This window comes from Pieris napi, chromosome 14, assembly GCF_905475465.1.
Source record: "Pieris napi chromosome 14, ilPieNapi1.2, whole genome shotgun sequence".
In the NCBI taxonomy this organism is placed as follows: domain Eukaryota; kingdom Metazoa; phylum Arthropoda; class Insecta; order Lepidoptera; family Pieridae; genus Pieris; species Pieris napi.
The window spans coordinates 12,430,265-12,453,848 of record NC_062247.1 but is presented as its reverse complement, the minus strand read 5'-3'; the positions used below and the strand labels follow the sequence as shown (position 1 = coordinate 12,453,848).

The 23,584-nt window shown below is 36.6% G+C and overlaps 3 protein-coding genes across 6 annotated transcripts; 1 reads left to right on the top strand and 2 right to left on the bottom strand.

The window, feature by feature from the left end:
- Nucleotides 1-1,127: 1,127 nt before the first annotated feature.
- Nucleotides 1,128-2,646, bottom strand: LOC125056108 (polyisoprenoid diphosphate/phosphate phosphohydrolase PLPP6). Of its 2 annotated transcripts, XM_047659047.1 has the most exons (5): nt 2,481-2,646; nt 2,225-2,295; nt 1,995-2,138; nt 1,730-1,829; nt 1,128-1,613 (listed from the first exon to the last, which is right to left on the bottom strand). In XM_047659047.1, exons 2-5 carry the CDS (start codon nt 2,231-2,233, stop codon nt 1,219-1,221), a joined length of 648 nt encoding a protein of 215 aa, XP_047515003.1. In that variant the 5' UTR covers nt 2,234-2,295; nt 2,481-2,646; the 3' UTR covers nt 1,128-1,218. The 2 variants fall into 2 exon arrangements, with proteins under 2 accessions (XP_047515003.1, XP_047515004.1); XM_047659048.1 differs by lacking the exon at nt 2,225-2,295 and having other exon boundaries at nt 2,481-2,645.
- A 4,351-nt stretch (nt 2,647-6,997) lies between these two features.
- LOC125055780 lies at nt 6,998-14,658 on the top strand. 2 transcript variants are annotated; one of them, XM_047658375.1, is made up of 15 exons: nt 7,005-7,241; nt 7,354-7,432; nt 8,076-8,171; nt 8,443-8,566; nt 8,857-8,984; nt 10,585-10,650; nt 10,818-10,982; nt 11,158-11,250; nt 11,323-11,432; nt 11,546-11,621; nt 11,894-11,934; nt 12,782-13,120; nt 13,189-13,389; nt 13,467-13,616; nt 13,686-14,658. In XM_047658375.1, exons 2-15 carry the CDS (start codon nt 7,372-7,374, stop codon nt 13,776-13,778), a joined length of 1,743 nt encoding a protein of 580 aa, XP_047514331.1. In that variant the 5' UTR covers nt 7,005-7,241; nt 7,354-7,371; the 3' UTR covers nt 13,779-14,658. The 2 variants fall into 2 exon arrangements, with proteins under 2 accessions (XP_047514332.1, XP_047514331.1); XM_047658376.1 differs by lacking the exon at nt 10,585-10,650 and having other exon boundaries at nt 6,998-7,241.
- Nucleotides 14,332-23,413, bottom strand: LOC125055779 (importin-13). Of its 2 annotated transcripts, XM_047658373.1 has the most exons (17): nt 22,907-23,413; nt 22,642-22,809; nt 22,131-22,247; nt 21,769-21,881; nt 21,508-21,687; nt 20,955-21,141; nt 20,679-20,885; nt 20,359-20,541; nt 19,990-20,224; nt 19,271-19,467; nt 18,995-19,138; nt 18,443-18,586; nt 17,916-18,053; nt 17,631-17,844; nt 17,145-17,282; nt 16,746-16,926; nt 14,332-14,866 (listed from the first exon to the last, which is right to left on the bottom strand). In XM_047658373.1, exons 1-17 carry the CDS (start codon nt 23,057-23,059, stop codon nt 14,746-14,748), a joined length of 2,820 nt encoding a protein of 939 aa, XP_047514329.1. In that variant the 5' UTR covers nt 23,060-23,413; the 3' UTR covers nt 14,332-14,745. The 2 variants fall into 2 exon arrangements, with proteins under 2 accessions (XP_047514329.1, XP_047514330.1); XM_047658374.1 differs by lacking the exon at nt 17,145-17,282.
- Between the last annotated feature and the right edge of the window lie 171 nt (nt 23,414-23,584).

The following is a 23,584-nucleotide window of genomic DNA, read 5'->3' as shown; positions in this document are numbered from 1 at the left end:
TTTTTACTATTCTATCGTTTTATCAAGAAAAAACATATAATAGATTTTCTCGTTCCTTTCGGTAGAATTCAGTAGTTTTTAACCTCCACAAGCAGTAGATTCGTCAATTAAAATCTGGTCACACTGCCTGTAACTCACTTTTTGAACTCACACAGCGGTTTTCGCATCGGCGGTCGCTCTGAAATCAGTCGTGAAGCAGTCATTTTATGATGTGGCATTGTGTGAGTTCGAAAAGTGAGTTACAGAATCGCAGGGCTGGACTCACGATCGCCGTCACGTCATCTTAAACTCGGCCCGAAATAATCTCGTTCTCGGTGACGTCGACTCTGGAGTGTGGACAAACGTTACGTTTACCGACGCAATATTTTTCTCTATTGGAATTTTTTTATTACTCCTAATCCTTCCCTATTAGCCTACCAACAGGCAACAAACAAGTGGCATGTACCTATTGTCCACACTGAACACTCCACGCAATGGGGCAGTCTTGGCCGAGAATCTGAACTACAACGAAGGTCGACGGTCGTCTCTCCTATCCCAAATAGAGACTTAATTATGCTAGGGCTTGTATTTATTTTGCAGTTCTAACTTCAAAAATGTGTGGTCGACGTCAGTTACTGATGGGACTGGTCGAGGATCCTGCGTTTATTTTGGAGGAAAAAACACACTATTTTTTCTGTTACTTATTTGAGAATAAATAAAGATTAATCTCAAAATATAATAATGAATGTTCCAAGGTTAGCTTGTACTTATAGATATTTATACTTTAACAACTAATTATTACATTATACACAAATTGAAGTTTCTCTTTTTAAATAAGTGGTGTAGGGTAGGTACATGACTTTCAACTGACATCAAAAAAAAACTGAACCAGTTTCAAAATTCGACATATATTTTTTGATTGATTAATATATTTCATTAAATGTAAACGGTGCAATCTAATAAGATAATGATCACAATTTTAAAACCGTATAAATTCACGCGACATTGTGTACCTAGCTCATCTGTTTAAGTTTTAACTAAAAGGAAAAGAGACAGCCGTTCGACTGTCTTTGATCTGTGTTTAATAGTACATCTAGTTCATTTAGATCACTGTCTTTTGCACAGTCAATTAAAATAAAACATCCAGCTCTTACGATATATTATTTTATTCAACACACTAACACAAAAAATACAGAAATTAATCACAAACAAGTTACAGTTTAGAACATAAAGTTGTTCTTAAACATGGAATTCTCCGCCATCTCTTTTTTCATCTGATAAAGATTTAAGAATACTAGTTGATGTACCTTGGGAGAGCCACACAAGACTTATAAACAGTCCCTCTATAATTCCTAAGCCAATGCCTGCAAATATGTCCAAAAAGTAATGTCTTTCGATAAGGACTCTAGATACTGCTACGGAAGTAACCCAGGCCATCAAAGGTGGATAAAAGATAAATGAGACTGGGTCTACACATATCAGTATAAATGCAACTAAAACAGAGCGACTTGCATGACCAGAAGGAAATGAGTACTTGTCTGGATTTCCTGGTATCAGTTTATTCATTGGTATTGGTCTTCTTCTCCTCACAAATGCTTTTATTATTGCTATCACCACAATATCAAGTAGGAGAGCTGAAATATAAATCGATGACATTAAGGGCAGATACTACACTTTTATTATATTTTCACAATTCAGAAATCTGATATTATCTGTTGAACCCAAATTTAAAAAAAAAAAATATTTTTACCTATAAGCATGTTAACCTGTAGTTGATACAATTCACTATTATTGAATAACCATATGAATGTGAGCCAACCTGCAAGCCAGACTACTCCATGACATGATACCTATAAAAAACAGGATATCATTTAATCATTACTCAAAAAAAACTAATACACAAATACTGTTATAAGTGTATATAAGTGATAGCAGCCAAGGTTACAGAATATGTTCTGTAACCTAACTATGGTTAGGTATGATTTTATTTAATTCTGTAAACTTAAGCACTTTACCTCTAATAATTTTGAATGATTTCCAAGTGATCTAAGGGCAGTTACTTTTTGAGCATTTTCGACAAATTTCTTGGTAATTTGTACATCATATCTTAATATTTTTTGTAACATTTCTGGAACTTTTCTTTTATCTTCGTCCCCAAACTAAAAAAAATCAATATTGAGGCTTATTAAATTCTCAGTTTAGTTATTATTTTCTAAAATAATATTGAAATACAAAAATATCTTACCATATCCATGCTCAGAATCTGGTAACTAGAATGGATATTTGGTGGAGAATTGGATTTGGATGTTGTAAAAGCTGCATGCAAAAAAAATATTATTATTATTTATAATATGCAGTATGAGTTCTTATTTTAGTAAGGCTTTGTTGATTATCACACAAATTTAGATTTTTATAATCATTAACTAAGCAATACACATAGGTGTAGTGCCGTGTAAAGATAAATAAATCTATAGGTTTTATATATTATATATTTATATTACCTCCGTTTTCAAAGAACGTTGGACTTATTTATGTCTTAAAAGTTAATATATCCCGGCACCGACCACCAACTAAAAAAGTAAAGTAGATTCCATTCGAATTACCATTAATTGAATTGATATAAATTTTACAAACGTCGGAACTCGGAATGACGCCGATGACTAATAATGAATTATCAATTATGAATACGAATTACGAACTATAGTGCTTTTCATGAAAGAAGTCCCGCGGTGATTTTTGGAACTAAATTTGACAGGTTGGCAATGTTGTCATTTGTCGATGTTATCAAGTTCGTTTGTTGTAGTAGACTTTTGTGAATTTTTAACTAGCTTAGTGCATTTTAAAGATTGATTACAATGCCAAAAGTTGTAAAAAGTTCGGCTCGAGAAATGATATTAAATGTGAAAGAGTTCTGGGAAGGGGAACATAAGAATCAAGGTGTTTTAATACCACTAAACAATGTTCGGAAGAGAGTTGCCGCCATAACAGGTACTTTTTAGAGTTGCCATTTAATAATTTTTTGCTGTATTGATGGGATTTTTATGATATAAATTAGTTTTTGCGACAAAATTGAACAAATACATAACGTGATGAAACTAGGTAACTGAAATTAAAACATATATTACATATTACATAAGCATTATCAACTGAAAGTTATTATTATTTTTAATTGTTCATAGTTTAATTGCAGGTGTGTCAGAGAAAACTGTAACAAGAATTACAAACGAAGGTATAACAGCGGCGTGTACTTCGAAAAAAATTGTAACCCAACAATTATTATTATTATTATTATTAACACTTCGTTGCATATACATTAATATAGTACAATTGACATAATTAAATAAAAAGGAGAGCAACTGGCGGCCTTATCGCTTTCGAGCGATCTCTTCCAGGCAACCACTGTGAGAAAAAGAAAAGTATTAAATTACATAAGAAAGGCAAGAAGTGCAAAAATACATGTATTACATTTAGTTGTTTAGAAAAAGAAACTTATCAGGAACAAAAAAAAAACAAACTAAACTAATAAAGAATACATGAAAAAAAAAATAATAATAATAATAAAAAGTGCACATGAATCATTTTCAATCTCCTAAATCAAGATCAGTCTCACGACAGTACCTACCAGGTAGGTACCTATTATTAAAGTTAGGGATACGATGTGGACAGGTAATGTTTGTAAAGAAGAGATTTAAAGGAAGATAAAGAAGGAGCTAAGCGAATAGGGACTGGAAGTGAGTTCCATAGCTTAACTGCAGAGACCTTAAATTATACAATAAAACTCTGAATAAAACATTGTATTGCTTTTCTTTACCCTATTTTCTCATCTTTTCCCTGTAAGTAGGTAGAACACCGCTAATATAAGTAAATAAAAATATACTTTTTACATAACAGAAATATTGTTTTATCGAAGTATGCAGAAAATAATATTATTTGATAAATTACATCTGCTAAATGTAAATAAAATAGGTAATTTTTTTACTCATAAATGGCAACATTACGTCATGCGATTGCAGCGCCGCGTCTGGGGGACTTCTTTCATGAAAAGGACTATATATACGAAACGCCTCTTAAGTTGGCGGGGGGAAATTAATTTTCTGCACTTTTTTTTGGCTCTATCAACTGTTCTTCATTGTTCTATCAAAAATTTTTTTGTTCGTTATTTTTTTTTTTTAATTATAAAAAAATTGACCCTCAATTTGGCACGAACTATAGATATTTTGATTTTTTTTCTAATAGTTTAGAACTATTCAATAACTGTTCGTTCAAAATAAACAACTGTTCGGCTTTCATTGTCCTATAATTTAATAATAATAACTTTTTTTTATAAATCTTAATTAAATGTTATTGCGCATGCGCAGTATCAATGCGCATAGTTCTCATAAATTATGCGCGGCCTATTTGAATTCGATTCAAAGAGACAACACAACAATAACAGCAGCAACAACAAAATCATCATCATCATCATTATTAATAATAATAATTGTGTATTTTTTCTGATTTGTTTATTCACAAAATAAGAAATATCCATATGCTATTTTATAAAATAGTCGTATAATATGAAAACGTGTCATTCGAGATGAATCGCTAATACGGAAATAACTTAATGTTACGCGTCGTTTACGTTATAATTAAAATCTTGTTAACACGTTTGCCTCAGAGTTATTTGGTTGTGTTAAATAAAACTCCCTAATTATTGTTTTTTTTTAAAGGAATCTCGCTGTTGGCCTTAAGTGCCTTTACAGCTCAGCTCGGGCTGTTTTGGCGAACGTGGCTTGGCCTGAATGGGCGGTTTTCCTGCGACTAGCGCAAGGGCGTCTCCTGTGAGACTCAAACTTCGGCTTGAGCCGTCACGGGTGGTCAATCGCTTAAAGGGCAGGACGCAAGCTCACTGGAGTGAGCGAAGTACGAAGTAAAGGTCCTCACCTTCAAGCCTTTTACTTTCAAAACTATGTACATTTATACCCAAAAATTATCCTACACTTACTTACTACTAGTATTAACATGTGGTGCCAAGATGCGCAGGGTGCGTAGGCGATAAAAACGCAGCGCGGAAAAAGTTGGCCCTTTTCTGCGCGCAGCCGTCGAAGCGTACGAATGTGTTCTTCTCAGAACACTTCAATATCGTGGCCTTACGATAAGGCTAATAAACTGTTATTTTCAGAACATATTATCGTATCTTACGAAAACGTTTATAAACTGTTCTTTTCAGAACATACTATTGTTTCTTGACGAAAACGTTTAACAACTGTCCTTGTCAGGACATATTACCGTGTCTTACGACAACGATGACAACTGTTCTTTTCAGAACACACGACCGTTTCTTTAACTCTTGATCTATTCTTGTCAGAACACATCACCGTTTCATTACGACTCGTAAACTAATCACCTACAAATACAATAATTAGTTATTACGCTTGTACTCAAGGTTTTTTGACGTGACAACTTCTTATAATTCGATGGAGCCGGCTGCACGCACGAAGAAACATGACTCATGCGGCGTTACCTCGCTCTGAGGCGTGTGCAAGTACAGACAATCGATTATTTTAAATTAATAAATGATGTAAAAACCCACAACAACACAATGTGTTTGTAATATGTTATATAATTAAAAAATTGTATGGAAATCAAACATTTGAAGCCGGCTCCAAATTCTCGCGAGCGATCCACACTCTCCCTATATTTAGTTAAGTCCTTATCGGGTAACTCATCTCTTGTTTCAATTTATTTGGTATGTGTTGCGCTGGTTTATAAGAGTTTCTATGCTTTATCTTATCTTATACTAAGATTAATATTATACACAACTTAGCAACGCCAAACGCCAATACACAAAGTACAAAGCATACAAAGTATAGGTCTACCAGGATCTGATGGCAAAAAGGGAAAAAAGAAATTGACGCTAGCAATACTGGGGAAATTGGAGTAAAACGTTTTGATACTTTTTTCCCCTTAAAGCGGCTGATTGTATGTGATACATGCAAATATACAAATTTATCCAATGATCAAGGATAATTTTTGAAAATTTTACTGTGACGAATTTGGGGTTTGAAATTTAAATGAAAACTCCAATTATTCTGTTCATGAGTTTATTAATTAATTATAGGCTATTAGAACTTGAAAATGGTTCCAAATACTGCACATCCATAAAATAGTCTTCATATGAAGAGGAAGACGCAGTATTTAAGATAAACCTATCCTCCTGCATCTCAATTAACTGTTCTTGTTCTATGAACTGATTTTCAATTTTTATTAGATGTTCACAAGATTTTCGCCATTCATCGATCCCTACTTGAGAATAAGCTTCTTAAATCTCTTCTCTGTTAAAAATTTTATGTTACTTGCAGGTATAGTAACGTTTTTACCCGCAAGTGTTTGTTTCATTATTCCCCAGATTAATTCTATGGGGTTTAACGTACAATGATATGGTGGGAGCCTCAAGACTTCGTGGGCGTGTGATTTAAAAATCTCATCTATCTGATATTTAGTTTTTTTTTCAATTCTAAATCATTTAGGTAAATACGGCTAAATACGCCTCTGTTAGATCTGCCCTCGGCAACAATTCGTCTTATGGTAGTATTAGAAACCCCTGAAATAAACCAAAGTTTATATAATTACATAATATAATACACACAAAATCCAATAAACCAAAGTATCAAGACGTATCATTCCTACTAACCAGTCAACACTTGCATATAGCTCAATATCGATGATTGTGCATGTTTTGCACCTTGTTGATCAAGTATTCTTTGATAAACATTGAAAACAATACTTCTTGCTTGCGATCGAAGAGGTTTCTTCGACATTTTCACCACTTTTTAAAGGAAATTTGAAGCCAAAACAAAAACAATTCCTCGAAATTTCAGTTGACAACTGAATTTTTTTTTTGTTGCCATATGAAAATCGCTAATTTTTAAAAAAAATTTTTGCCATCAGATTCTGGTAGACCTATACCAATGTGAATACTAATCCTAAGGGGAAAATCTCATTGCGTGAGATATGTTATCTATGCTCTGAGACCTGGAATCACTCAAATTATATCTGTGTAATTTACTTTACACAGATTAAGTAGAGGTTAAGACAAATATTACCTATTTCATGATTCTAAAAAGTAACAACGGCTTTTCACGATTTTCCCTATTAAGTTCTATGCTGAAGATTAGTGTTCTATGTAATGTGTGTTTTTGTTATCGATTTGTTATTATCCTACCTTAAGGGACGGCTTGCATCAAGTTACATTTTATAGGCCATTTTCGTGATATTGCCTGGTGAGTAGTAATAAAACAGTGAGGAATCGAATACACTGAATTTTATCTGCTTTTTAAATAATCAGGTTGTCTTTTTTGGACAATTTTAATATTATTAAAAAAATATTCGTAGATACCCACTTGGTACACAATGAGCCAAAAAGAAAGAATAAAGAAAGCTTTGGGAATCTCTGTATATCCATGGAGTTCTGGTATGTTTTTAATTATTATTTAAGTATACATTTATAGTGGGCCTGGACAATGCGAGGCAACAACCCAAAAATTGCTTTGTAGTACATAAAGTGTGAGACAGCAGTGTGAAATCATTTTGGGTGAGATTCAGAATTGAGTTACAGTGCAAACTTTGACTCTTGTATCAAAATCCTACTTGGTTTTACATACAGAAGTCATACTCAGGTAAGATTCCAATAAGTAGGTGAGATAGATTTAAATTTATTATCATGATTTATGATTTCTTATGTGCAAAGAAGCAAAAGTAAATAGTTTACATTCAAATCCAATTCTATTCTCACAGTTAGGGCTTAGCCATGAGCCTCAACTGTAACCAGAGGGGAGGGGTCATTTGGATTATAGTAGCTCTTAGACCAACAGAGGTGTTTCTGTATATATATTTATTATACAATAAATGTTTTACAGTTAAGTTATAACTATACATAACAACATAGTTTGTCTAAAATATAAGCCTGGTTTGTGTGTAGTTTAAAGTCTATATAAAACACCTCATCATGTTTATTACTAGACAAAATATTGGAGGTTTCCCATAATAACATTTTATTGTAATGTTTCCTTGATATAACATTATGTATAATATACAGAGAATGTTTAAAAATATAGATGAGGAGTCAAATTCTGATGAACCAGCTGCACAAGCAACTGAGCAAAGTGTTGAACAGATGGAAACTACAGATCAGGCTGGCACTAGTGCCGTATGTAAGTGTTGCTAATAATTAATTATAAACTGAATGAATATGTTGCATACCATTTTTCTTACATTACTTTCATTATACAATATACAGGTTTAGTTTTATAGTTTTTAATTTAGAGCCTTCTGTGTCTACTAATCTAATACCATTATTGTTTAATAGAAAATTAAGCCTAGCTCTCTTAGGTATTATATATACTATCTATGTTAGACAAAGATAACTCTTAAAATTGTTGCTACATAAAATATTGTTCAATTTAAGTACATATATTCTTATAGCACCAAATGAAACTCCAAGTGGCGCAGCTGCGGCAGATGCAAAGTCAGATCCAGAAAACCTCAGAAGGTTAAGAAATATATACTGGAAGATGCTAAATCTACCGAGGCATATGTTTGGCTCTCAGTATGTATCTTTAATATATTTTATTATGTGACCATTTTCTAGAAGGTTTTTAACTGATATAATAATCTTTTTTGTAAATAATGTACAAAAGGGTAATTATAACACCATAAATGTTCCATTCTTGTAAAGGTCCTGGTGCCTAGGAATGCAAATTTGTTTTTAATAGAAAAATATTTTTTTTTATTAATTATGTAGATAAGGAGTTTTTATATTATAAATAAATCAACACATGAAAATTGGAGAAACTAAGAAATGTTTAATGTCGTAATATGATGCTAATGAATTTCCAGGCAAATAAACAGACGTGATCTGGCCGAGATGCGACGTTTAGGCCCCAACATTCCGATATCAAGTATAGAGCGCGTGATCGCTATCAACAGAGTGTCCGATTGGAACAGATTGAGAAGAGGCCTCGCTTGTAAGTTCATGATTCTATGAAACATAATGTAGTAAAGCTAGTCACACATGTCAGGCTAAATTATTACAACCTTTCAAACTAACTTTATTCATATAGGTTAACAAGTAAACACACTTATGAACGTCAAAAAATTTACTACCAGTTTGCAAGACAAGGGCGTAGAGCGGGCGAGAAGAACTGGCATGAAACTTTCCGCCACTCTTTTTAATCGCTAAGTTTCGAGTCATACAATACAAACATTCTTATTAGACTTTGACTGGTTATACTGCTCATTCATATAATTGATTTTCCTAATACGATTTTAATCAGAATTTCTATATGTATATTTTATAGAGGTTACCAAATATTCTCCAAATTAAAAAAGGATATGATATGAACTCCGATCACTCGCCAATCATAATCACTATTAACCCTAACCCTATAAAGCGAAGTCTGAATCCAACTAAGACTGAACAATAGCTTGAATTAGTTAGTAAATAGGTTTGTAAAGAACAACCAGCAAGCTGCTGGCAATAATACTCGGAGAAACGAAAGAATAAAACATCTCAACGACTAAAGAGATATATTAAAAAAACATAATGATCCCTTAATAAAACGTTATCTAAAACTTTGGAAAGCAATTACAGAGATGGCTGTGAAATTTGAAAAAACCAGTAACAAAAAATAAGTTACGTGGTTTGCAGAACATCCACAAAATATATTTCAAATCGATCAATTCATTGAGCTAAATATCCGTCTAGCCATACCTAAAGAAGTTTTCGGTAAAATGTTTTTCTTCCAATGTTCCCAATATTTATTCAAGTTCCCAACGTTACGGAAGTTACAATGATTGCTAAGCCTGGAATCATTGCTACCTAACCTAACGCCTCAAGCATATTTTCGACGAAAATCTTCTCATACCCGATTACCCATTTGGTTTTAATGACAAAAATTTTACCATAGAACAGGTTTATATACTTACAAATAATATTGAAAAAGCTCAAAAGCTCAAGAACAATAAAGTTTGCTCTAGTCTTTCTGCCCGGAGCAGTTATTTGACTAAGTGCGGGACCGAAGACTTGTCTATTAATTAAACAAACTACTACCGCGATAATTCTCAAATATGTTTGAGACATATTTAACATAAATAATGTTTCAAGAATCAAGTATCAGTTATTGAATCAGTAAACTAGCGTTAATGAACATTAGTGTTGAAAACTTAACATAAGAACAGAGTGTCTTTCCTTTAATTAGGTCAAACTTCAATAAGTTATTTGTCTTAAGTTAGACTAGCTTGTAATTTCCTATGATTTTTCAGTGAAGGCAAGGAAAGAAAGTTTACGAAAGCGTGCTGCCGCACACAATCTACCTTACCTCTCAAATCACAACATAAAAAATGTTACGTTACCCATAAGGATATTGAAATTTACCCTTAACATGTAATATCAATTTTATTAAAAAATATTATATGTAGATAAATAAAATATATTCGTTCACATCGGTCAACGCGGCCTCGAAGCAATAGAGATATTAATCAAATATATATTTAGTCTAATTTAGTAGTTTAGTATATATAGCAAAGCTATACTGAGCGTTTAGGATAAAAAAGCTTTCGTTACAGCAAATTCTAATAATGCCGAAGAAGAAGAATCATCATCTGATGAAACGCCTCAAGACAATACGACGGGTAAGTCTTCAAAGGAAAAGAAATCTCAAATATTAGATTTTATTCATTACACGCAATAACGATCGAAGCCAATATCGAAATTATATTCTATGAAAACTCATTAAAAGTTATTTTGAAAAATGTTTCATGCCTAAGACGTTCAAGGAAGATTTTGGGGCTTTTTCCAGCTCCGTCAACTTCTAGAATGACACGAAGAGGCGGGAGGCGCGTTATGCTCGCTGGGACGAGTCAACAAGCAGCCTCGTCCAACGAACGCGAGCGGCCGGAGCGACCTGCGTCTGCTCCCGGAACGGAAGGCTTTCAAAATCAAAGCAGCACTTTGGAAACTAATGGTGTGTATTATCTTAGAGTGATTGGCATCGGTTTCTTACTCTTAGGATTTGACGCTTTCTACTAACTTAATGTGTAGTAGGGTGTACCCACACGAGGCCGATCACGTAGAAGTCTATGATGTAAATATGTAATGAATGACGTGTATGCCCTACAATTTCTTCTTTGTGTCAAAAGAAAATGAAGCAGCACCGGCGGAAGGGCGAGCGGCGACTCCTTCTCCGCAATCGGAAGAAGATCAATCGGATAATGAAGAAGAGAGTGATGACGGTATTTTCGGTGTAAATTGCTTTATAATAATTTAAAACAAAAGTTAAGTTTTTAAAAATATACGTAACACAGGCGAAAGAAGATCTCCGGAAGCCACCGCAGAGGAGGCGGCGGCCGAGCCCCCGGCCACCGCGGGAACCGCTGAAACGGTTGAAAATGAACCGCGTCAGGCGAACGAGGAGGTTGTTCTTTTTAATACTTATTCGACGCGAAAAGCAGAGCGGAAGGCAAAAAAAGAGATAGCTTTAACTTTATTTAATTTAATTTTTTAACAGCTAATTCCAAACATTTACAGGAAAACGAAGAAGAGAATAACGCCAGTAATAATTCTGATGAAGAGCAACGCCGCCGACGCAAGAGGAGGAGAATAGGTGAGGAAAGATTTCACAATATATACTTATAATATAAACAGACATTCCTATTTTTTATTAGGTACTGTTTGCCAATGAAGGGTTTATCATGGATATACTCGTCTGTGTAAATATAGTAGTAATATATATAGATATATTAACAAACGAAACGAATTTTATGTTAAGGCTTTGTGTCTGAACGTCGTTAATAAGTTTATAAAATCTTTAAAAAAATCTTGGATATTTTATATTATTGAATGTTTTTATACGTGAGAAATAATCTTTAATTACAGTGGGTCAAGAGACGGCAATCGCGTTGAAGAAGTTTAATGAGGTGGGTTCACTCAATTTTAATTTTGTATTGAATTTGTTTACACTTAGGCTCATTTCCTATAACATATTTTTTCTCACAAACGATCGTGTTTAAATTCAAAAAAGGCATGCAATCGGTGGAGAAGTAACTCTTTCGTTTGCGCATTTGTATTTCAAGGATGAATTCAGAAAGAAGCCGATAGAAAAAATAATTTCTACTTAAGATTATTGACTATGTTTACATCATCTTTATTTAATATTTCTTTTGACGTGATAACGTCTTTAAAATCGTTTTAGTCGGGTGACATGTTCAGAAACTTGTGTCACACCAAAACCTCACGAGCGCGATCGCAGGTATAACGAGAGAGAGACGGACCGATCTCCCGTCTCATCTCGAGCGCTGCCAGTCATTCCGTGAATGTATGAAGAAAAATGTATATCATAGTCGAATAAGTAAACTTGTCATTTTACACCCGAAATTTATCATCAAAAGTGTGAATAAAACGATAGATGTAATTTAAAATTTGAAAAAATTGTTATCTTCATTAATTCCTTACTTCCCAAAAACTTATATCACCAATAAGACGTTATCACGTAAACATCTCGATCGTAAACCTACTTTACAAACAACCAATTTTTTTTTTTTTTAAGTTTGAAGGCACTCATTTATCTTAGCACGGGTCGCCTAGGAGACGTTGCTTATAAGCGTTTAGGCCGCCCGTTGTACTCGGCTCTGTGCCGAGATTATTTATCATGAATAAATAAATATAAATAAATAACTAAAAGAAATCTTATGCACCTACAAAATGACTCGATGTCGAGGTACCTTTCCAGTTAATACATTTTTATATTAAAATTTTCCTCAATAGAAGTTTCTGCGCGTTCTGGAATGTCCGGTGTGCCTGGAGTGCATGGCTCCACCGCTGAGGCAGTGCGGCCGCGGACATTTACTGTGCTCGCGTTGTTGCTCCCGTCTCAACTCTTGCCCTCTCTGTCGCACGGGACTGTCGTCGGTGCGCAACCGGGCGATGGAGGCCGTCGCCGAGCTGCTGAAGTACCCGTGTCGCCACGGATGCGGACAGGAGAGGCGCTTGAAGCACCGCGAGGCCCACGAGGCGAATTGCTCCTCGCGGATCTACAAGTGCCCCGCCACGTCGTGCACCGAAGGCTCCTCCATGACTCTAGGGGACCTGCCGAGGCATCTGCAGGTACGCGCCGTCTATTCGAACGCAACAATTAGTTATATATCACCGTTTTCGAATAACGAATCCCTCAGACGCGTCACCCGGCCATGGTGAAACGCAGCCCCCGGCACACGATGAGGGTCCCGATGAACCAGGAACACCGGGAGAACATGGTGCTCATGGTGGGGCCGGAGATGTTCCACCTCAGGCTGGACGTGGAGCAGCGGCGAGGACTCCACGTACACGTCGCGTACTTGGGGCCGGTCACGCGCGCGAAATACTTCGCTTACGAGGTGTGGCCGCCGACAGTTATTATATATGTGGCCTCGCCCCCCGACTCTTAGACTGATTTGCCTCACCTCTTCCCCAGGTGTCGGTGGACGGAGACGAAATGCGTAAACTCGTGTACACCCGCGTGACGCACAGCGACCTCGAGTGTTCGTCGGTGATCTTGCGCCGCGTGGATTGCTTCCACCTCCCCTTGGCCCAAGCCCCCAACTATTTGCGCTCTCAGCCCGGGGTGAGTCACCGTTCATTCTTTCACCTAACTCTTTAGATTTCAATATACTAGCGAGTCAATCGTGTACAGAACAGCGAGGCGAACGCGGGACATTTGGAGCTCACCGTTCAGATACTGGTGAACGAGGAGAGGTGTACGAATCTCAACGAGCCGGGTTCCTGATTGGAGGGGATCGTGTACGTCAGCGAAGGACGTATCGTACGTTACGAGACGTGCCCCATAGTGGACTAACTTATTTGGACGTTTTAACTTGTGCTAAAGACTAAAGAAATCATTATTCTATCGGCCACCGGCTTTAAGCTGCCGTTGCACCACAGCGGGTTTTCACCCCAAACGAAAGAAAGCCGGTCTCGACGGTAGAAACACTCGAGGCTCGGCTAAGCATGTTTAGATATTTAAGTTATGTAAGAGATCTCGAAGGAGACCACTTTGTCTTAGGATTTGAAAGGACGCACAAATCTGACTCCAATGTGATATAAAAGTGCTCGGGTCGGATGGGTGCGTTCAATTAATGCGTAGTCGTAGTCGTAAATGTATGAAATGCATTTATTATTTAATGATAGCGTATTTGTATGTTGTACAGTCTTCACTTGTATTTTTGTCGACCTAATTTATTATTCATATAGCCCGTGTATAAAGAATAGATATTTTAAAAACCTCATGTATTTTTATATTGTCATATTATGTGCAAATAAAGGAATGAACCAAAAACGTGGACGTTAAAACAATTTTATTAAATAAACCATAAACTTAACACGTACAGAGGTTATATACAAATGGTAAATCACAGACAGAGTGATCGTTTTGTCGAGGGCTAAATGTAGTGTCACTAGTTAAGTTGTCAATATAAACATTATACATTGCAAATGTTTAGTCCAATTTAAAGATACTCGAGGTCCGTATAGTTACGAATCTCCCTTGTAAATATTTGAAATTTTCTAGAATAAAGACCCTTAAAAGTTAACGGTCGCGTCGAACAAATCGATTGTATCTCGTCTCTGTAACTAATTATAATTAACGTAATTAAATACACATCTCAAAATTGTTGTCTCAGATCATTTATAAAAACTTACTCGAAAATACTATTAGGTAACGAAGAAGTCGGGAAGTAGATCCGGGCGAGGAGCGCTCAAGCCACCAACTGCTTGGAGGCGATGCACTGTTTCCCGTACTCGGTGGCGGCGAGACCGCGGCACGCGAGAGAAAACTCTCGCATCGCATACAGCACACGTCGCTTATTGCTTATTTCTCTGCAAAAGAGACATCGTTTCAGAGATACGTCCATACAGAGTTGGCGGTGTGGCGACGTCGATCTGTGTCTCTCGAGTAAGACCACATACTGCTCGGTGTCAATTGGGCATCGAATCTGAAGAACGACTTCATTCACCTAAAGCGTGATTATGCGTTCCCACATACCAAACTAAAATCATACAAACCAAATACAGACCTTACCTAATGACTATAATTTCAGTAACATTCCTTCCATACGGCGAGCACTTCCTATAAAGAATTTTAAACGGCCAACTCCTTTGTTATAGAGTACCTACTACTTCGTTGTCCATCGTTACTTCCCGAAATTGTTATATTACAACAATACCCCTCTAATCGAAGCCATAGACGACACAGTATATAACGATGCAAGCTGCTGTGGCACGCTGTAGACTAAGATGTGCCTCTGTAAGCCAAACTTACGAAGCATCAAGAAAAACTTCGACGTTTCGTAATTTCTGTCTATTCCGGCTAGGCATGTCTCCAGATTGAATGGCTTTATTTGCGATAGCTCAACGTGCGTTACATCCACTCATCTGACGGTATCGACTATCGTTTCATCAACAACATATTAATCTCAGAACTTCGGTTGACGAAATTACAATACTCACTATTAGATCCTACAAATGTCTATCGCTCGATAACACGCTGATCAATTAATCTCATAGATTTACGAACATCTGAGGAGTGCTTGAATAGAAGCGTGAAGATATCCCCCCCAAGCCATTCCATCTACATACGAAGCGAAAATACTCATGATTACAAACATGCTCAAACAAAAGTAAGGCGGTTGGATAAAAAAGGCAGCGAGCTAATAATAATCCGACACATTGTGGTAACTCCGACAATCAACTATGATTTAAGCCTTTTCCTCAGCTTCAAATTTCACCCCAATCGACAAAGGTGGGGTGCTATATATCAAACCGTTCAAGTCCGAAAATCCGACCAGTGCTGAAAATTCATTCCCATACTCAGTCCTCACGAATCAGAAATATGATGTTCTTTAATCGAGCTGGTATCTGAGAAGGTTATCAAAATAATTAACCATGCTCTTTGCCCATCCCTGCTCACTTATTGCAAACTGCTTGGGGTGGAACATATGAAACGTGAAACTGAGACGCGCTCAAATATTCTCTTAAGATTGCTTATTCAGATATCCCACGGCCAGACTCCAGGCCTCGGCTATATCATATATTCTTGCAATATGCCTTCGATTTCATTTACTCTAGGTAAAAAAGCACCTGCTCATGGAGCCTTCCTAGAAGTTATAAATCACTGCCGTGTAACGCTTTCAAGGGGAAGGTGCCTTTAAAATATTAATCACCGCGAGTATTTAGACCATAAGTTTGTTAACAATTATAAATAACTCCACTTATTATGACATTATGTTAATGTTCTTATTATATGGCATTATGAAAATTAATATGACATTTCATGATTGCTGATTGTGCAGATTTTTATAATTAATCGATCTAAATGTATCACTTTCTTTGCAAATAAACGATTTATTTATTTATATACCTTCTTACTTTCCCACCCCAAACAACACGTCTTTTGTCAACTGCAAAGGTCCCTTCTTTTATAACAAAATTTTTCATTTGGCTACAGAAAAATTATTACTTATGGTGGTTTGAGACGAGACAGTTTACGGCGACCGCAGCCATAATTCACGCACACACCCATACCCACCATACCATACCATTTAAATTTTCGATTCACAGTACTTTTCTTTTACTGTATATTTTAAGTAGGTAATAAGTCTTTGGTCCCTGTAGTTGAAGAGTCTGGTCGTGTCCCCGTGTGAGGATCGGCGGCTCTAACATAATGACATTCATTCCTTGTTTAGTCGTATATTCTCACCTGATGACAGATTCCACGAACTTTTCCTTATCACCGGGCGAGACGTGAGGCGAAGGGAAGTTCAGCTCTGCGAGGGGCCTTCGGAGCCATTCCTTGAACTCGTGTGGGCTGGAGGCCACTCGATTCATGGCCATCACTAACGCCGTGATCGCCTCCAGTTGGCCCCTCGGACCTTCGCAACCTGTTTATGAGAACACAACTTAAAAGCAATTAAATTAATTTCCATTTTTAAAGTTGCAAGAAAGTCTGAATCGTCGCTCGTACTCGTGATACGAACAATCGTATAGTTAACGTAATAGAATAATAAATGTATAAAAATTATTTTGAAAAGGTGATAAACCTGTCTCATTCGATATAATAATCATCTTTAACGAATAATCAATAGCACTATAGACTCACTGATGGCGAGTATTAAGGCTCGCATGACGTTAGGCGCGAAATGGCTCAACGCTTGGACGCCGTGCGTCGCCAACGACCCGATCCAAACGCACGCCGTTCTAATCGCGCGCGTTTCCGGCACGACTAACGCACGAAATGCTGTAACAACATTATTCATTCCACATACTAAGACGAATTCACTTGAGGCATTTAAGCTCTATAGCTGACACATGTCCAGAAAAATTAGGTTTTATTTATCGATAAGGAAACATATCAGGCACATCACAAGTACAAAATATTTAACAAGTGGTCTTAAATTGTTTTACGCAACTAAAAATAAAAAAAACAGCAATTTATAGTACATAGCACGAAAACATATCAACTTTAAAAAACTAAGTGTCATAGGAATAACACATTCCATTGTAATTGGTTGATCGTCTTTTTAACCTTAAGGTGTGATAAAGGTAAGCTCAATTTTAAAAACAACAAGTCGGAAACGGCGTTTACCCAGACTCATCAATTCCGGCATCAAACTGTCAATCCACTCGAGATGATGCGTCTTCTTCCTGGTAAGGGTGTAGAGGCCGTGGAATAGGGCTTCGAAGAGGTCGGGTCGGGCTCCCTTAGCCTCCTCCGAGGTCAGGTACTGCACGAGCCTCCGCAGGCATCCGTCGAGCAGTCGGTTCGCTTTCTCACACTCCGGGCCGACCATTTGTATTACCTGGTGAAAATATCGATATCGTTTCAATATCAATATTATTTGGCATTTAAATTTAGTGGGTTCAAACTTACAAATACAACTAGTCCGAATCCCGAAGCGGAAGGGTGCAGTTGAAAGGCGGTAGCGGTGAGTTGGGAGATCTCGTCCAGGAACGGCTCGCATTCGGCCATCAGAGCCGACACCGTGTTGTTGAGGATTTGGAACAGAGGCTGATTGAGACAAAAACTGCATATCGGTTACGGTTACGTTTTAGATTACAATTCGTCATAGTCGTAGAGTAGTAACGGATCTGACAAATAGTAAACTTTACAGGGCAGCCATTTCAAAATAATATAATCATGTCAGTTTTTGTCATAACTATTTTAATTTATATTCTGTTACTATGAAAATTGGCATACAAGCAGACAAAAGGGTTTGTTTTGAAACAAAATCAAAATAATAACATTAAATTACACAGTTTTCTATAAAAATCCCATGTTTCTATCAAATTTTTTTTTAACGTAATATTTAGTCAATGTAGTATCCAAATAATTATGATAAAAAATGGATATTGGATTTTTTTCAAATGCCCGAAATACTTAAACGAAACAAGGCTTACGTCAACCAGTGCGGGATTAGTGGTGAGCACAGTGAGCGAGGGTAGGAGCCCTCGGAACATCTCGGCGGCGAGCTGCGGCTGCCGCGACAGCGCGCTCATCAGAGCCGCCGCACATTCCGCTGATACGCTACCGCCCGCTGGCGCCTTTGACAGGTTGGCATTTTCAGTCAATATGACATATTGCTACTCAGTATTCGAATCCACTAAATTCATTTTTTCAATAACAATTTCGGAACACAACTTTGCATTTTTGATATAATGTGGTATTAATGATACAAAACGATGCTTAAGGTTTTTTCGACGTTGCCGGGGTTTGGCAAGGATTTAAAAAAAATTAAAAAGTGTTTTTTCGTAATTACTCGAAAACGGTAAAAGTTAGACAAAAAAGTTAAAAAAAATTACATAAAAAAGGTTCTTTAACTCTTTTCTACGGTCAAAATTTACTCGTTAGGGAAATTTGTATGTTTTAGTTCAGGACGAACGTAAAAAATTGGCCACTTGTGATTCTATATAATTTCCAGAATTGTATAATTAAATACAAATTTAAATCACCTGTGAGGAGATCTGTTGTGCGATATGCTCCGTGAGTTGCAGTAGAAGCGGAGAAGAGACCGAGTGTTCGCACGAGGCCAGAGCTCCTCCCGCCGCCGACGTCAGCTGACGACGCACCCACGGGTACGACACACTTTCGGCGCTCTGTTTTCAACCAATCGAATTGCTTCAATTCAATCTTAGACCCTCGAGTACACTAATTCACATGGTGTTATTTTAGCGAGCCTTAACCTTACCGTCTCGGCCTCGTATATCATTACTGAGTCTCTTACTCACCATAGCGGCATGCACGATGTCCTGTACCAGTAAGGAAGCGGCGTCGCTGCACTCTGTGGTGAGGCGGCGAAGGGCCAGGGCCGCGGGCATCGGACAGCGGCCGAGGGCCGCACCCGCCGCGCGCACGCACTGCACGCCCAGGCCTTTGTATCCGTCGCACGTCTCCTCGATTAGGTTGATCCACGTCGCGTGCGTACCTTTACCGAGCGGTATTTTCTGAATCATTTCATATTACAGTGTAAGCTCAAAGACATTCGTCATAACTAAACTCTCTCTAAATAAATTAACTTTGTTTGGTTTAATACGAAACCCATACTTATTCAATCTATATAACGCAACATCCATTCTGTATAACGAAGAACTATTTTCATTTTTAGACATCAACAACATTCTTAAGTGTAATTGTTTTTATAATCAGCTCACAAAACTAACCTATTGAGGTGCCGAAATTTCTAAGAAAGACACCTGAGGTCATAAACAGCCTTTGTTTAGTTAATTGCATTAACACGGGTGCCATTATTCTCATTACATTGCCTGTAGGAAATTTTGGTCTGTTACTAAACATACCATTGTCACCTATCTATTGTATAAATAAATCTGTTTTTTTTTTCTCTTCGAGCCTCCGTATCATGAAAAAAAATGCTCGTGCCCTTGAAATTTCGTTATAAAGAGTTTATGCTGAATATTTAGCTTTCACTTCCGAAGAATCCTCAACTCACCGATACACTCCAAAGCCGTCTCTAGAGTTCGTTTGTCTTGAGTTTCGGCGACGACTTGTAAAGCGCGTCGCAATAGACCGGGCAGAGCGGCCGGCGCTTTGTCGTTCTGCGCGACGTCCGCTAACGAACTGAGGACGTGTAGGGCGGCTTCGCGGCGCGACTCCTTCTGGGCCGTCTCCATGACGGTGGCCACTATGTCCCAGCACATATCGCCTATCACCATGAAGCAATACATCTGTAAAGATTATGTTGTAGCTTTCGTGTAGAAGGGAAGTTTAAAAATGCGTCGACTACTGCGATTTTGAAAATATTCATCTAATAATAACACAAAAACGTAAAAAGGATTAAAACGTCGAAATATGTACATACAACCGCATCTCCGATGTCCTGCCGATAGCACCGCAAAAGTTCCTGATCGTCCCGCGACAGGTCAGACTCGGGCGGCATTTCTGACTTTGTGATGAAGGCCATTAGAAGCTGCGAAAACACTTCTTTCCATATTGGTTTCAGTTTATCAGCACTTTCCGAGTCGGATCTTCCGAGGAGATCGTCCTGAAAATATAATTTGGCGTCTTTTTATACGTAGATTGTTCATAGGTTGGAGTAAAATTGTGAGTGCGTTTACGTGAGACGAGAAAGAAGATTTCAAATTAGGATCGAAAATAATTACAACGTAGCGACAGATGTACCTGTAAAATGTACCAGAGGCTGAATAGCAAATTGGATCTGGTCTCGTGAAGTGGGTAATATCCAGGCGCCCCCTGAGCCTCCAGAAGCAGCCGAAGGAGTGGCAGAACTGCACTGTTCTCGCCGTCGGCATTGATGGCTTTCACCACCGTTCCCGAGTGTGTCTCGCACACTGACACGCAGCAAGTCACCATTGCACACACCAGCTCCTGCAATTGTATTAATATTAATACAATTGACCCCCATCCCGTTCCTGAGAGTGAAGGATTTTAAAGTACCTCATTCACCGAGTCCGGGACGTTGTTAGCCGCGAGCACGGGCCCCACGAGCGATGCTAGGTCGGCCATCATGGTTTTACCGAAGTTCTCATAGTTACAGGCATCTCCCTGTGTGGTAGCTATTCGCATAGCGGACAAACACGCTTCGCAGGCTTCTAGTGCAGACCCACTAACTATACCATTTGTTCTGTTGATGAGTATTCGATATCACTAATATCTTTAATTTTTTACACTTTCATAAATCAATTTACTGATATCATACATATATATCTATTTAAACGTTTGTATTCGCAGTTATCCCTTACTTAAACTTTTTATTGATTGGGCACGTTTGTGTTCACGCCGAGAAATGAGATTTTTACATGTATTGATTCTTACGCAATGCTATGTTTTAGCGAAAATATATTACAGACTAAATTTGAATAAATCCTCAAACGGTTAATGTATTATAAACTGTATTAAAAGAATGTCTCAAATAATGGTATGCATATTTGAAATAGGTTCCTTACATCTACTATACAAAACTTATATGAAAGGTGAGTAATTTACTTACGTGTATAATACATGAACAGCCATTTGTAAAGCACGAATAAGGGGTGCTCTGTCAGTGATAGAGTAAGAAATTTCAGCAAGAGCTTCATTATGGATCACGTTAAGCCAGCTTCCCACACAAGTGGCGGCTACCGTCCATGAGTTTACTATTTCTTCACTTGGTGGCCCACTACTCCAGTCACTGAGAGAAAATGTGGTAAAGTTTTGAAGAAATTATCAATGTTAAAGTTTTCTATAATATTAATGTAAAAATGTCACATACTTATACACATTTTCCAAAATCTTGAGCATATCATTTACTACCATGGGACAGGATTTATTTAAAGTCTTTAAATTTTCTAGACGCCGCTTAGAACCCATTGTCATACTGCTGAACTAAAAGAAAATTCATAAATTATAATGAGAATAATTGCATACTCAAAACTTCTTTTATGTTATATTTGTTAGTTTATAAAAAAATTCAGTAAGGATTAGGGTAATGGGGAAATATTACTTGTAGATAACTGATAACAATCAAAGCTTTTATAGGTAAGGGTTGATAAGTTTGACTGGGTTACCGAGCACTTCAAAACTCTTTTCTAAATAGTTTCAGCAATTGAAATAAATAAAGCATTTTCTACATACTTCTTCTGGGATTACTGTCAGAACTTCAAGAAGTAGTGATGAGTTTTGTGGTGATGTTAGTGGACTGAGGATAGGTGCTAGATCCATTGTTTCTTGTTGAAGGATAAAGGCAGCCAACTGAAAATTTAATTTACAGTGAGATATAAACCAAAAAAAAAGGGACTAATAATAAGGGAATTTAGACTGTTATAATATGTCATTATAACAGTCTTAATTCATACTGTTTCATTATAAATATCTAGCTGTAATATGCCAAACTGGCTGTAACTGTCAAAATCTAATTAAAAGTATTTTTATAAATTATATATATAATATATATATACTGACTAATTGTTAACTTTTGATTTGGAACTGTATGAAAAATGACTTTTAGGAATGTAGCTATGAAAAAATAACAAGTAAAATTGTGAGCAGCTTATTATGAACATTAACAATTTTAGGATTTATAGTAACATTTAATAGCCATATATTGAAGTACAGGATTTCAATTACCAACAATGGAAATGCTTACACTTATACATAGCCTGTTAGTGACAATCTTTGGTCCATTTGCATATGCCATAACTGATTGTAATAGTTTGTTCAAGAGTTCTTCGTAACTTTCTTTAGGTAGTTCATTCCAACATCTTAAGATTTTTGTATGTAATGTTGTAGCTGCATAAAATTGCACTACTGTGCCCTGCAATGAAATAATATGAAGACTCAATTTTTTTGACAGTAAATCTTATAAGGACAGCAAAGTGAATTATACTTAATATATTTCAATTTTGAATTACCTTAGTGGGCTGAAGGAGATCCCACACAAAGTTCCAAGCTTCAGGAACCTTTTGAGCGTTTGTTAACCATGTGTGAGCCTTAGCACGCTCTTCTGGTTCACCATTATAAAATATGGATACCGCGTACTCCAAATTTTGCACAGTATACTCCATTTGTTATAGTTTCGGTATACTTCAGAAAGCAATATTAAAATAATGTATATGTAAAGTATATTTAACAATCTGAATTCGAGATTAATAAACTACCACTAAAATAAATGTTTATTATGTTATTTATGTACGTATTACACAATTCACTTTAATTCTGGAATTAAATAGGTATTCCGTATTAGTGGATGTCATTTTTTAGAGTTTAGTCATTAATTTTTGCAATTAACGTTTAGAATATAACATAATAAGTTTTGAATGTATTTAGCACAAGTTAAATAATTACTAAATTATTTACAATATTTTTACAAATCGTATATATGAAAATTTTGACTTTGTTAAAATATCTGTAATCTGTGATTTAGACTTTTATAGAGTCTGACTGATGCGCAGACTAAGAAGAAAATAAATGTCAAATCAAAGCGCCGAATACTATCCACAGAATCAACCTATTTTATTTTCCTTGCTTATAGATTTTTTTCACTTTATTAACCAGATAATTAAAACTAAGTTATTAATTATTAAGGTAAA